General features: G+C 54.8%; 6 protein-coding genes across 6 annotated transcripts; 4 read left to right on the top strand and 2 right to left on the bottom strand.

The window, feature by feature from the left end:
• The first annotated feature begins 1,144 nt into the window (after positions 1–1,144).
• K437DRAFT_73314 (carbohydrate esterase family 4 protein) lies at positions 1,145–2,909 on the top strand. Its single transcript, XM_013388962.1, has 2 exons — positions 1,145–1,245; positions 1,327–2,909. The coding sequence occupies exon 2, from the start codon at positions 1,374–1,376 to the stop codon at positions 2,787–2,789; it is 1,416 nt and encodes a 471-aa protein (XP_013244416.1). The 5' UTR covers positions 1,145–1,245; positions 1,327–1,373; the 3' UTR covers positions 2,790–2,909.
• A 1,260-nt stretch (positions 2,910–4,169) lies between these two features.
• Positions 4,170–6,683, top strand: K437DRAFT_283433 (uncharacterized protein; the record flags this gene model as incomplete). Its single annotated transcript, XM_013388961.1, has 9 exons — positions 4,170–4,494; positions 4,565–4,644; positions 4,718–4,920; positions 4,979–5,110; positions 5,187–5,325; positions 5,396–5,545; positions 5,625–5,777; positions 5,852–5,920; positions 5,995–6,683. 9 exons carry the CDS (start codon positions 4,170–4,172, stop codon positions 6,484–6,486), a joined length of 1,743 nt encoding a protein of 580 aa, XP_013244415.1. The 3' UTR covers positions 6,487–6,683.
• A 1,362-nt stretch (positions 6,684–8,045) lies between these two features.
• K437DRAFT_222094 (uncharacterized protein) lies at positions 8,046–8,333 on the top strand (the record flags this gene model as incomplete). The annotated part of the gene is made up of 1 exon (XM_013388960.1): positions 8,046–8,333. A coding segment is annotated over one exon (288 nt), but the record flags the coding sequence as incomplete, so codon positions are not given.
• A 259-nt stretch (positions 8,334–8,592) lies between these two features.
• Positions 8,593–9,629, bottom strand: K437DRAFT_255151 (COX5B-domain-containing protein). The gene is made up of 3 exons (XM_013388959.1): positions 9,237–9,629; positions 9,041–9,152; positions 8,593–8,698 (listed from the first exon to the last, which is right to left on the bottom strand). The coding sequence occupies exons 1-3, from the start codon at positions 9,555–9,557 to the stop codon at positions 8,652–8,654; spliced, it is 480 nt and encodes a 159-aa protein (XP_013244413.1). The 5' UTR covers positions 9,558–9,629; the 3' UTR covers positions 8,593–8,651.
• Positions 9,630–9,866: 237 nt separating this feature from the next.
• On the top strand, positions 9,867–11,404 carry K437DRAFT_72967 (uncharacterized protein). The gene is made up of 3 exons (XM_013388958.1): positions 9,867–10,217; positions 10,319–10,571; positions 10,631–11,404. Exons 1-3 carry the CDS (start codon positions 10,024–10,026, stop codon positions 11,333–11,335), a joined length of 1,152 nt encoding a protein of 383 aa, XP_013244412.1. The 5' UTR covers positions 9,867–10,023; the 3' UTR covers positions 11,336–11,404.
• A 46-nt stretch (positions 11,405–11,450) lies between these two features.
• K437DRAFT_255149 (CKS-domain-containing protein) lies at positions 11,451–12,493 on the bottom strand. Its single transcript, XM_013388957.1, has 4 exons — positions 12,264–12,493; positions 12,077–12,121; positions 11,846–11,997; positions 11,451–11,726 (listed from the first exon to the last, which is right to left on the bottom strand). The coding sequence occupies exons 1-4, from the start codon at positions 12,302–12,304 to the stop codon at positions 11,641–11,643; spliced, it is 324 nt and encodes a 107-aa protein (XP_013244411.1). The 5' UTR covers positions 12,305–12,493; the 3' UTR covers positions 11,451–11,640.
• Positions 12,494–12,564: the final 71 nt, after the last annotated feature.

Here is a 12,564-nt window from a genome sequence, read left to right as displayed (position 1 = left end):
CGGCGGCAAAATCGGATAGGGTCAGGCTGGATGCCACGCTATGATTCGTGCACAGCCTCTGCATGCTTCATCGCCACACCTTGCCAAAATGACAACAAACGACCGAATGTCAACCATATATATACATAATACCCGTTCATACACACGAAGAAGCGGCAACTGGCGGCAATCCACAATAAGACGCAGGCCATCGTTGCTGACGTGGACCAAAGACCAGGCGACGTGGTTGCCCGACGTGTGAGCCTGGAGAGACAACCAAAGTTACATGATGGGGCTATTTGCCCATCTTGACTTACCCTCTGTTCTCGTATGTTTGTTGATCCCACAAGTAGCAATGCTGAGCGTTCGCAGCGAGTTTCTACACCTTTCGAGTTTCGACACATGACCCCCCCCCCACCTTGGTGTTTGGAGCGTGCTTCGGCGGTCGCGTACGACACCCGCCCAGGGCAAATCGCCGGCACTCAAGTTGGAAAAGCAAGAGCAATATGATGTGCTCTAGTGCTGTGGCCGCAGCTTCAAATTCCGCGCGCTGCCGCATGAATCGGCGGTTCACCCACCCGGCAGGCGGCAGCAAGCAGGGCGCACCTGTCCGCGGTACACCCAAGAAAAGGTGTGGTGGCCATGGGGAAGGCGGCCAGATTTCCCCGAAGTTTGCAATGTGAACGGTAAATCTTTGTTAATTTAAGCCTTCCCTGCAGGTTCTGATTGGAGAGGCGGAAGTGGATCTGCAGACGAGAGCTGGTCCAGTGCGGTGTCTGTGCAGCGCGAGGGCGCTCGCCGCCTCGCGCATGCTGCACGACTTAGCGGAATTCAGACGCATTCTCTCTAACAACTGTCTCCAACAGGCGCAGGCCTCGGCTGGCACACAAAACGGCAACAAACACCATGGCAGCAGCACAGTCACCCTAGCTGAGTTGCAAACCTTCCGCTTCTCATTGAGTGCTGTGCTTCCAGTGACACGCCATATCCCCCCACCCCCTTTCTTTTGTCGATGAGATTCTGTACATCAACAGCACTCCCCAACCATCCCACACACGACGCTTATCTTCCTTGACTCGACTACTTTCCTCTCTGTGACGTCCACGACACCATCCACACCCCTCACCCTTTCGTCTCTTCAAAGAAGACCAGGCGTATTCCATCTCTCCCTTACCTCGTTATCCTCTCGTCGGCTCGGCTCATCACTGGTGCTGCACGGAGAGTTCACCCTTCACGTCCAAGACGCTTCGCCTTGTTATTTGGCCGGTGAGTGTGCCCTGTCATTTCACTGCATTCGACTTGCTGTGAATGCACCTACTCAAATTAAACTTGCAATCTCTCTTTTAGTGATCCCTCAACTTTTATTGACGCGTAGCAGTCGCTAACTAATCAAAATGGTTCGCATCGCTTCGGGTGTCGCTGCCATCGCGGCCCTCGTGTGCGCCTCCTCGGCCGCGGCCGCAGACATCAAGCCGACACCATCGGTGATGCACCTGGTCAAGCGCCAGCATCACTCGTCTGCAACCACAGCTGCCGCGGGTGCTGGGGGCGGATCTGGCGCTGCCCACGCTGGAGCCAGCCCGGGCCTCGCCAACTTCAGTGGCAGTCTCCCCGCCAGCGTCCTGAGCATCGTTGCCACCATCTCGAGCGGCACTGCCTCTTCCTTCCCGACGTACACTTTGCCCGTCACCGCCACGCCGGGACAGACCAATTCCTACGTCAGCGGCTCACCACCCTTGCCGACTGCCAACATCGTTGGGTCCCAGTACCCGACACTGGATCAGACCCCGCCAACCAACGATCCGGTCGTCCAGGAGTGGCTTAAGAAGATTGACCTATCCAAGGCCCCGCAGATCCCCGTTAACCCTGCGCAGTTGACCTGCTCCAACTCTTCGAACCCAAACGTCGCCAATGCGGCTTCCAACGGTTGGTGGACGTGTGGCGGGCACACCCGTGACACGGATGTCACGACTTGCCAGACTAAGAACACCTGGGGTGTCTCGTACGACGATGGTCCTTCTCCTTACTCGCCGCTTCTGCTCGACTACTTCCAGAAGAACAACATCAAGTCCACCTTCTTCATCGTTGGCTCGCGCGCTGTCTCTCGGCCTACCATGCTCCAGTCGGAATACTGGGCTGGTCACCAGCTGTCCGTTCACACCTGGTCACACCCGTACCTCACGACGCTTACCAACGAGCAGATCGTCGCCGAGCTTGCCTGGACCATGAAGGCGATCAAGGACATTGTTGGCGTCACACCAAACACTATGCGCCCCCCTTACGGCGACATTGACGACCGCGTTCGCTACATCTGCAAGGCCATGGGCCTCACCCCGATCATCTGGACCACGGCCAACGGCCAGACGTACGACACGAACGACTGGAAGATTGGCGCTGGCATAGTCTCTGCCGCCAACTCTGCTTACACGTTCGAGCAGATCATAAAAAATGCGCCCTCCCTTGACACGGGCTATATTGTCCTCGCGCACGACCTTTACCAGCAGTCCGTCGAGCTCTCTACTGAGGTCATCCTGCCTTTCGTTGCACAGTTCCAGCCACAGCAGTCGCTTGTGCCAATTATCAACTGCGTTGGCCAGCCGATGAACAATGCGTACATCGAGACAAACGCGAACAACAGCGCTAGCAGCCCTGGGCACACCCTCACGGGCAGCACGCCTACTGGGACCGGATACAACCCCATCCCCAGCAGCAGCACCAAGAATTCGGGCGCCGCGTCGGCGCTCGTGCGGTCTGCACAGGCCCTTGTGCTCGGCGGTGTTGCTGCCGTTGGCGCTGTCCTCGTCATTTAAGCGCACATCGCTTCGCATGTGCCTGGAAGTGAAACGGGACCAAGATCGGATGGAATCAAGCAAAAGTCTTTATTTTTTATGCCGATAGAGAGTATTGCGCGTTTCCATACGCGTGGGAACGCACGGGCGGCGACTCCCTTTCGTCGTCCTCGCTGTCGTTGCTTTGATGTCTATCGGATGATTTGCTGTCCGGCAGCAGCAGAGGTGCATGCGAGTCTAGCTTGCCGCGACGATTGCGCTGAGAAAGCGATTGCGTCCTTTCGGCTTCTGCAGCACCTTGGAGTTGGGCCCCTCCCTTCCACGACCTGATGAATTATCCGCTTCCTTTGGCGTATGATTATTCCCACTTCCCAACACGGACAATCATCCTCATTGTCTTCTTCGTGCTCTTCACGATTCCGCAAATGTGCACGGAAGCACGCGCGCTGGCGCTCGCGAACGTGATGCGTCTTTATCCCTCAGTTGTACACAATCATAACCGTGTGGCTAATGGTTTTTGAAACATTATGATGCCCTTGACATTTCCAGTGTACCGGCGCACATCGTCTGTTGCTGCTGTTTTACTGATCCTTGAACAGCCTCGGGTTGAGAACTTTTGATGAGAGGTCGCACCAGCCTGTAGACGAATGATCGGGTTAGACTCGTCCAACCACGGGTGCTTGTCAACTGATCAATCCAAAAGGCTCGCTAGCAACACTTTTCACACTGTCGAAACTCATCGTTTTTGCTGCGAAGTTAACATGTACACATCCAGGTCTCCTTCCGTGTACGCGGCCTGCCCCTGTGGCCGTGTGCCTCACTGCACTTCGCTCTAGGGTTGGCTGCCTCTTCCCCACTCCAGACACCTGCCCCGTCCCGGTCGTCTCGGCAACAAGGGAAAAGCCTCATGCCACTGTCCCGCACCCCGAAAAAGAAAGAATCGAACAGAGACAAAACGCGCTAACGCAAACACGTTCAAGGAGAAGAAAAGAAAGAACACGCCTGTCACATTCACAGATACATGAAGTTCCCTCGTGAGAGCATTGTTTGATTGCAAAGGCTGCAGCGACCGCAGGATGCATCGGGTGTATTTAATATATCAGCCATTCTCCTTGGGAGGTTGGAGTATCTTTTAAAAGGGACAAACGCTCTCTTGGGTCCGTGCGCAGAGCATTACCCTCGTTAGAGCTCGACTTTCCTGCCAATTAGGCTCCAAAAACTGTAGCTGGATGCATTGCACTGGTGATGACAAGCATGTCAGGCAACGACGAACAACAGAAATGCGCAGTTGGCGAGCAGTCGCCATCGAGTAGCAGTGCGCCGGACGTAGCAGCCTTATCCGTCCCAGTGGATATGAACGGTGGACAGACACCTCCCGTCCAGTCCAAGAACCCTCACGCCATGCCGCATGTCCATGCGGCGCACCACTTAAAGTACGGTCAAGTCAAGACAGGCGGTTTTATCCCGACCGAAGCTGAATTTGACGAGGAGGATTTGGCTGCATGTGGGCCCCGAGGGATTCGTGCCGCTGACTTACGCAGAGAAATCCTGGAGGCAGAAGCAAGGAGGATCCACGCGAACCGGCGTTACCTCTTCCGCAAACCTCGTGCATCGCAGTACTTTCGTGGGACCACGCTCGTCAGGTCGAACGAAGAGCGCAGCTCTCTACGGCTGGAGCTCTTCTTCGATCTCGTCTTTGTCGGTATCGTTTCCGTCTTGGCTGAGGGTAGGCCTAAGCTTGCTGGAGGAAAGCGAACTTTTCTGACAGCTCATGTCCCTAACTCTCGGAAATGCAGAGGTCATAGGGCTTCCCACAGGTGCGTCCCTCATCCGTTATATCATTGCCTACATCCTCGCTTGGTTCATATGGTCCCTTGTGAGTCAAGGCGAGACGCTACCTTCAGCCTCAAAGGAGGTGAGAAGCTAAGCCTGGACGACTTCTCTCACAGTACCGCGAGCTGAACGACTGCTACTGGACGGGTGACATATACCAATCCGTCCTGACTCTGTTCACCATGGCCATGCTGGTTGTCTTTGGCAACAACGCGACAAACATTCAAGAGCAGCTCTCCGACGGCCCAGCACGCGCGACGACAATTGGTGCATACCTCCTTGCTGAATTTTCCATATACGGTACTCAGCTCTTCTACAGGTGAGCTCCGCTCGTTTTGCATTTTGTTCGAAGGAAGCTGAGTCTGATACCTTGACAGTATGCATATCAAGCCCTACCGTGCGCAGATCCGCGCACATGTCTCGACCTGGCCGATCGCCGTCGCGCTCTACATTGGCTCCATCTTCGCCTCTGTCAGACCTGCCATTGCCATGGTAGTCGTCGGTCTTGTGTGAGTAATTCCTCCTGCTCGGGCTTACAAATGCTTTCGACCGTGCAACTGAGCGTTCTGCCCTCCTCCATTGCAGCGTTGAATACGGTGGCTGGGCGTTCTTCTACTCGCCGACGTTCAAGCGCATCATGAAGCTGCGCTACTCGTCTGCAGTAGCGATTGAGCACGAAGTCGAGCGCATGACGGACTTTTGCACTCTGGTGCTCGGTGAGACGGTGAGTCTTCTGTTTAAAGCCTGAAGTTACGATTTTTGCACGGTCATGTTGAGCCTGTCTCAATCTGAAGGTCTACTCGATTGTCTCGAATCATCCTGCTGGTGAGGGCGTGACGGATGCTACAGGCCGCGCGATTCTTGCGCTCTGCATCGCCTTCTGCTTCCTGATGTTTTACACGCTGCGCAGCGGCTCGAAAAGCGTCCTGCATCCGTTGCGAAGGGTGAGTTGCTCTGCTCACTCTTGTGATGCGAGGCCGGGCAGGGCACTGAAGTGCATCCTGTTACACTTGAATCTCACAGTCAGTGGTTACTGCCCAAGCCTGGTTCTTCCTCCACATCCCATTAGTCAGCGCCCTCACCCTGTTTGGAGACGCATGTGGCGACTTTACAAAAGAGCAGCTGGTAGAGAGTGCGGTCAGGTGGATCCTCTGCACGACGTATGCGATTGCGATGGTACGTCGTGCTCTTGATGTGACAAACGTTATCGGTAAGCTTGACGCACTTGATTGCTCCTTTTTCACTATCAGCTTTGCGTCTGGCTATTGGCCATGATTGAAGGGGACAACGACGCACGTGGAGACGTCTGGGTTCCAAAGGTAGGCTGCGTTGGATTATGTCTCTTCAGCTGCCCTTACCTGACCTTGTTCTTGCTTGGCACATGTTTAACTAGCTTTGGAGACTGTTGCCACGCCTGCTAGTTGGCGTGATTGCAGTATTCCTACCCCTTTCGTACTACCACATCGAAGAGGCCGGGTCCAGCGAGCCCGTCGGCGGTGAGCCTGCTGTTACTGGTGAACGCGAGCATGCCTTGCGGCGCCTTTACGAAGGAGAGATTGGCGCGGAGGGCCACCAAGCGAAGGTGTTCGCAGCGCTCAGCACGACAACCATTCTCGGCATCCTTGCCGCGTTCTCAATGGCGACGCTGCTGTGGGAGTGGATCAGTGCTCTCGATGGTCCCAATACACCAGCGGACGAAGCGCCAGAGCACATGCGCGAAGGCGATGCACACACGCCCAGCCATGCACTTCGGACCCCGGCTTGGCGCGGGTTCCCCACGCTGTTCGAGCCTGGGTTTTCGCATTTTGACCGCGGTCACCAGAGGGAACAGACGCATGCGGACAGCAAGTTACCAGCAGTAACGCCTGGCGAGGACGAAGCGTGACTGTCGAGATCCATTGATGCCACATGAGACAAGTTTTTCTTTGCCGGGAGCCAATATACCATTCGCCTCGGATTTCGCTTTGCATCAGCACACGTGGGTCGCATCCAGTCCATTCTACACGGTTTACTTGGGATCGTGACTCCAGTTTATTTGAGGTTTGCAAATTCAGCATTTGGACAGGGCAGGGCCGGCTGTGGGCTGCCTGACGAGACCCGACACTCAATTCTTAAAACTCCTTGTGGACTTAACGTTTTCGAGCTCCTCCTTGCTCTGCGTCATCTTCAAGTGCGCTTCCTGTGCAAGGTGACGGGCACAGTGCGCCGTGACCCTGTGCATTTAATGGAAATCGTTGTCCGTGTACTTGTTGGCCTGCTTCTTAGGATTACGCTTTAGGATGTCGGCAATCTTTCGTCCAAGCTCATGCCCCTTTGTCTCATCCCGTCGCCCTGTTGCTTCACCTGCGTTTACGCGTCACTTTCGATCCACTTTTCGAGCTCATAGACATGTTGGCATATTCGTGCAAATGTTGGCTCACCTCCTCGTCTGGCTTGCCCGTTTCGAAGGATTTGACATAGTTCCTAGGGATATCAGGGCTGCTGGAATACTACACCTTTGATGAGGGCGAATCTGCTGGAGGCGAGAGGATAAGAGCACACTCATGTTAGTCTGTCGAAAGGTCCATCTTTATAGGGGCAGGATCCATTGCTCCGGCATCGACCAGAGTCAGCGCGTCAGCTGCGGCCTGTGTTGCAAGAAGGGGTCCAATTTATGCAAGCCGCAACCGCGAGTCTGGGGTTGATGCGTTGATGAGCGGGCCGCAAAGTGTGGTCCCATGGATCCGACACCTCTTGTAACAGAGCGCCGCAGCTAGCATGCATCCGAACGCCCTGTCATATATCACGCAACTCTCAAATGCCGTTCAAAAGGAACAAGCGATAGCTATCGAACCCGGGATGCCGGAAAGGAGTCGATAGTGGACGAGACCAGAGCCGGCGGCGTGCGGGAGGGTTAGTTTTAAGGATGTAGCCCGTGAGGAATGGTCGATGGCTAGTATATAGTGGCTCAGTGCGCACTGTGAGCGCACAACAGCATGCAGTCCGCGAAAGAGTATCTCAATGTGTATAGTTATGCAATACAGCAGCGACATGTGCAATAGTGGTCGTTAGAGAGTCATCCTTCCTTGTGTTATGACCACTACCCTTGCTGGGCCATGTGCTCCCAACGAACAGGTAGCTGCTTCTCTGACACTGAAGGGAGTTGCTCACTGGTCTTCGCATCCTTGTTGCATCGCGCAGTGGGAGAAGCGGCGTCATATTCGCAATGTTGGATTGGCCAAGCACAGCCTAACAGTGAGGTCTTCGATCCCCAAGCTCAAGGCGAGTAAACGAAGTTGTGATGGTGTACAAATAGGAGCATGAGAAGAAAGCAGATTCGGTGCCCGCACCTCCATCAGGGCTACAGACAAACAAGCGTGCATCGGAATCACAGCTCGCACCTTGTATACGAAAGCCAACTCTTTCGGAAGTCCAAAGTTCAAGATGTCTGCTCAGGACGGGTAGATCCCTATCCAAAACGATGGCGAAGCGCAGGCGGACACCAGGGTCGATGCCAGCGGCGAGGACGAACTGACGTGGCGAAGCAACGTGCAGCAGCTCCAGAGCGAGGCCCAAAACCTGGACATGAGCAATATTCTGGATGACAGCCCAGGTGTCACCACGCGTTGCAAAAAGGTTGACACGATCAAGCAGGTGAGCAAGAGAGCATGTGTAGGCCTACTTGATGATAACCGACTTGCACCTCTCATCGCTTTTGCTCTTACAGGCGCACGAGATCGATGCCTTGGTTGATGATGTCGATGCAGAGGATCAGTATATCCCGTCATCACGACATGTACGCTTCATTCGGATAGCAGATCCAGTTGTAGAGCAGGAAATGCGAATGTTTCGAGTACATCCTCCACACCCTTTGTGATGGAACGCCTTCTCGCTTGGAGCCCCTAGGCAGTTCAATATCGTTTGTGACGAGCAAGCCCCTTAAGAGCCTTTCAGACTTTAGTCCGGAAGCAGCGTGGTAAGGGATTCGTATATTACAAGAGAATCTCCTTACATTCCATCCACTCAACACGAGACACCAGCAAGGCATCACGGCATCACGAGTCGATGCATTTAGTGGTGACCGGCGTTCTCGTCACCGACGAAGTCCATGGTGTAGACTGGTGATAGAAGCAAGGGTGGAGGTGGGTCAGTGAATTGATCGGTAAATGAGCGTGTTTCCTGGCACTGAGTCGTGACCACAGAGCGTCTTCCAAAATCACACCCCGCTGTCCTGAATGCCGCCCGAAGTGCAAGGCTCTGCGTTCCACTGCTGACTGCAGAGGATGCGAGAAGCCCTGTAGCTTGCCCATCCATGAATGGAAGATGCCTGCGAACGACATCGTCGCCGATCGGCCACCAAGGTATGTGCAGCAACCCAGGAGGCTGGTCCAAGCGCACTCGTCTGCGCCAGACTTGGACATGATCTATCGAGCTGAGACCAAGCGCGCATGACTGCTCACCGTTTCCGCATTCTGGACATCTGTGGTTCTTGAGGTCCCTGTTCAGGTGGAGCCAGATAGTGTCGTGCGAGTCTGCTGGGAAGCCAGTGCAGCCGACTATGCGGGTCGGGTGCTGCAAGAAGCACAGATGAAAAAGTCTGTCAGCACATTTCTGCTTTCTTGCGGGCCTAAAAATGTAATGTAGCATTGTACGCACCAAGCTTTGAATCTTGATCGGGTCCTGGACAGTGCCAGCGCGGGTCATCTTTAGAGGATCCATGTTGAAGACATCGACACCCTGAAGTTTTCCGAGGAGCTCGTATCGCTCTAGACCGGTGGCCTGCTGCTCGTCGGAAGGGACCTCGCCTGCCTTGGCACCCTCGCCGGTGATGATGGGCGGACCGTGTGCGTCCCTCCTCAGAGCGGACGCGCTCATGGTTCGCGAGACAGGCGTGGCCGGCGTCGAGATGCGAGCGCTGACCGCCGTGCGCCGCACGGCGGTAGATGGGAGCCTGGAAACAAGTCTGTGGGCGATCATGATGGGCCAACTGGGTCCACTGAGGGTTGGCGTTGGTTTACTGCACAATCCTTTAAGAAGCTCCGGGTGAAGATGATCAAGATGGGAAGCAGGCGAGAGGACAGCCCAACAGCTGGCAGAGATGCTTCAAGCATGTGCACCCTCTGCAGGCGGCCGAGGTCGGAAAAGAGAAGCGTATAGTTGTAAACCCCGCCTTGACAGCTATTGGCTCACGCATCTCAATTCGTGCAACCACACTGTATAGTGGAATGCAACAAGAAGCGGCGGAACAGCACAGTTCTCAGTCACCTTGACTCAGCTGGACACGATGGCTCGCGAGAATAATACTGTATCTGGGCACTGGCGATTGCCAGTACATCGCTCAAGGAACGTGCTCCTCTGGTCCTGAGAGCGCGGCAAATGAGTGTCACCGGCGCGCTTATCCGCCGCGCCGACCGAGCATAAGGGCTGGCCAGGATCTCGCGCCATGAAGTCTCCTCGTCCAAGCCCAGCCCTGAAGTTCAGCTGCCTAACGGTGCTACCTTTGTTGCTTTCGCTCGCTCTCCTGGCAGCTACATGCAGTGCAAATACAGAGATTGTCAATTTTGGCCCGCTGCTATGTAGAGACGACCCTGAAGGCAGAGACGAGCTGTATGCAGCTGCCAAGCTTGCGCAGGACTGGTGAGCATTGAGCACCATGCGTCCCAGCTTGCAGCATTCTCCTAAACGCCCTGGGTTTTAAACATGCCGCTCTTTTCGCTTTTGCGACCCTCTGTGTGCAGGCCGACACTAGACATCACACGTCCCGGCGGCTTATTCTCAATCGAACTAAGTGGTCCGTCACCTCTCCTCAAAGCCAGTGACAGTCGCACCGGTGCTTGGATCAAACTCAAGCTTGCTCGGCCCATCGAGGGTGGCCCCGTCGCTAGACATCGGCCAGCAAATCCACGCGATCGTTTTCTACAGAAAGTGTGGCATTCAATCTTGTGGGCTCTCACTCAACGTTTTACTGTTAGAGCAAGCATTGCAGCTAACGTGAGCAACCATCTGGGAGAAACTCTTGAGTACGACGCACTGCTGACCGCATAAACCAGCATGCCACGGACACGAGACTGAGGGTCATGAATGCGCATGAGATGCTCGTCGCGGGCAATCTGCGGCGTGTTGCACAAGACGGAAGCTCGTCTCCAGATGACCGTGCTTCCACAGACGCGCCCATTGTAAAAATTGGCAACGCGCCGAGCTTGGAGCAAACGGCAGTGCCATATAAAGATGTTCTGGAAGAGGGCAGGTACCTTGCTCGACAAGTACAGGAAGCAGAGCTTAGGGAGGAGCTCGAACGGTTTCCATGCCAGGTCGCCTACCTGCAAGTGGTAGCAATGCACAATGCTATTTCAGTGCCAGAGCGCCAAGAGTGTCTGTCTTTTAGCGGGGGAGCATCATCGCGCTTTTGGCAGAGTGTCCGTCGACTATACTTCGATCGTCTAGCCTGGGATTCCGGACGCCCTTGTTCGGCATCTGACGTGGAGCACGCTCCAAAGACGACTTCTGAGGGCGTCCAAATATCATCCGACGAAGGTGGAGGCATGCAAGCTCCTCAAGTCGCACCAATTGCGCTGACATTCGAGCAGCTTCACCTTGGAGTGCTGCCTACCACAGCGGCATATCTGGTCTGTACGCTCGTGATTACGCTCGCGCTCGTACGCGTTATCCTCGCACCCGTAGCGAGGCTGTACGTTTCGCATGCTGTTGCGACGGCGCGGCAAGATGTAGTCTCGCATCGCGCCAAGATAGAGTGATTCATGTTGTATTCGGCCCTAGGTGCAGCTTGAAGCGGATCCTTACAGCCGCCGAATCGTATGGTTGCAACATGCTGACGTATGCGAGGCTGGCTGTCACTCACAACGGAATGGACGGGGCTTGCTCGATGAATATGCTCGGACAAATAATACAGTATGTTCAGGTGTCCTTCAAATGATGCTTGGGTAACCCCGTGGCTTGTTGTGGCAGTCAGTATGTAAAGCAGGCTGTTGTTCGGTAGATTTGGAAGAGTGTTAAGGGACGGTTTGGACGAAGAGCGGTCGGCGGTTCAACAGACTCTCTTTCATTTCGCGGCGGGCTTGCCAGCCGGTCCGTACTTTTCTTGGTAGTCCTTTTCTCGCCGAAAGAGGAGAATGTGCGGCTCTGGGGCTGATTGATTTGGGAAGGAGAAGAGGACGCGTGAAGTAGTGAGCATGACAAGTATGCGCATTTCGCCTTAGCGTTATTTTGCGCATTTTTGCTACAAAGCGCCATCCGACGAGACTCACCATGCACCTCGTAATGCTCCCAGCCTAGACTTTGCGTAATACCGATCCCTCGCCATTCCGAATCGGTCAAGATTCTTAACACCCCCGGCTCCTCTGGGTCGAAGTACTCCTTCGGGATCAGCTTCAAGAGGGGTTTTGGCAGAATGACATGCCTACGAACGTGTGGGATGTGACGGGTACAGAGTCAGAGATGCGCCGCTCGAGGTGGCTCTGATCCGCCAAGCAACTCACCGATATTCCCATTCGTCATCAGTGTATTTTTCCGAGTAATGAATCCTGCGGCGGCGGACGAAACACACATGTCGCGTTAGGTGCGGTCATTCCCTTTGAATGGGTCCGCAGTGCGCGAGGTGCTGCACCTCTAGTATCGGCTGCACTGTCATGTTCAAAGCCTTGTCGATCTCTTCTGAACGCTCACCTCTGCACATAATCCTCATACGTGGGTTGAGCCTGTGACATCTTGCTCGTGTATGACGCGCCAGCTGCGCTCTCTGTGACTTTCCGCCTAAGGGGTGGTCGTGCAGGATATCTGTTGGTCGCACTTGTGGGTCTTCCTGTGCATTAGCAGCCGTGGCTGCGTTCCACTTCGCGCTCGACTAGAATCTCGTGGTCCGCCAAAATGTGTCAACCCGATAGCCTCACACGAGGATGAGAAGGTGGTTAAACGTAACCTTGCTTGTACTGACTGCTGTTCTTGTTGTTCTCGACTCGAGTTGAAC

This window comes from Tilletiaria anomala, assembly GCF_000711695.1.
Source record: "Tilletiaria anomala UBC 951 chromosome Unknown K437scaffold_20, whole genome shotgun sequence".
Classification (NCBI taxonomy): Eukaryota; Fungi; Basidiomycota; class Exobasidiomycetes; order Georgefischeriales; family Tilletiariaceae; genus Tilletiaria; species Tilletiaria anomala.
Note: the sequence above shows the minus strand (reverse complement) of the source record. Positions and strands in the feature narration are given on the sequence as shown.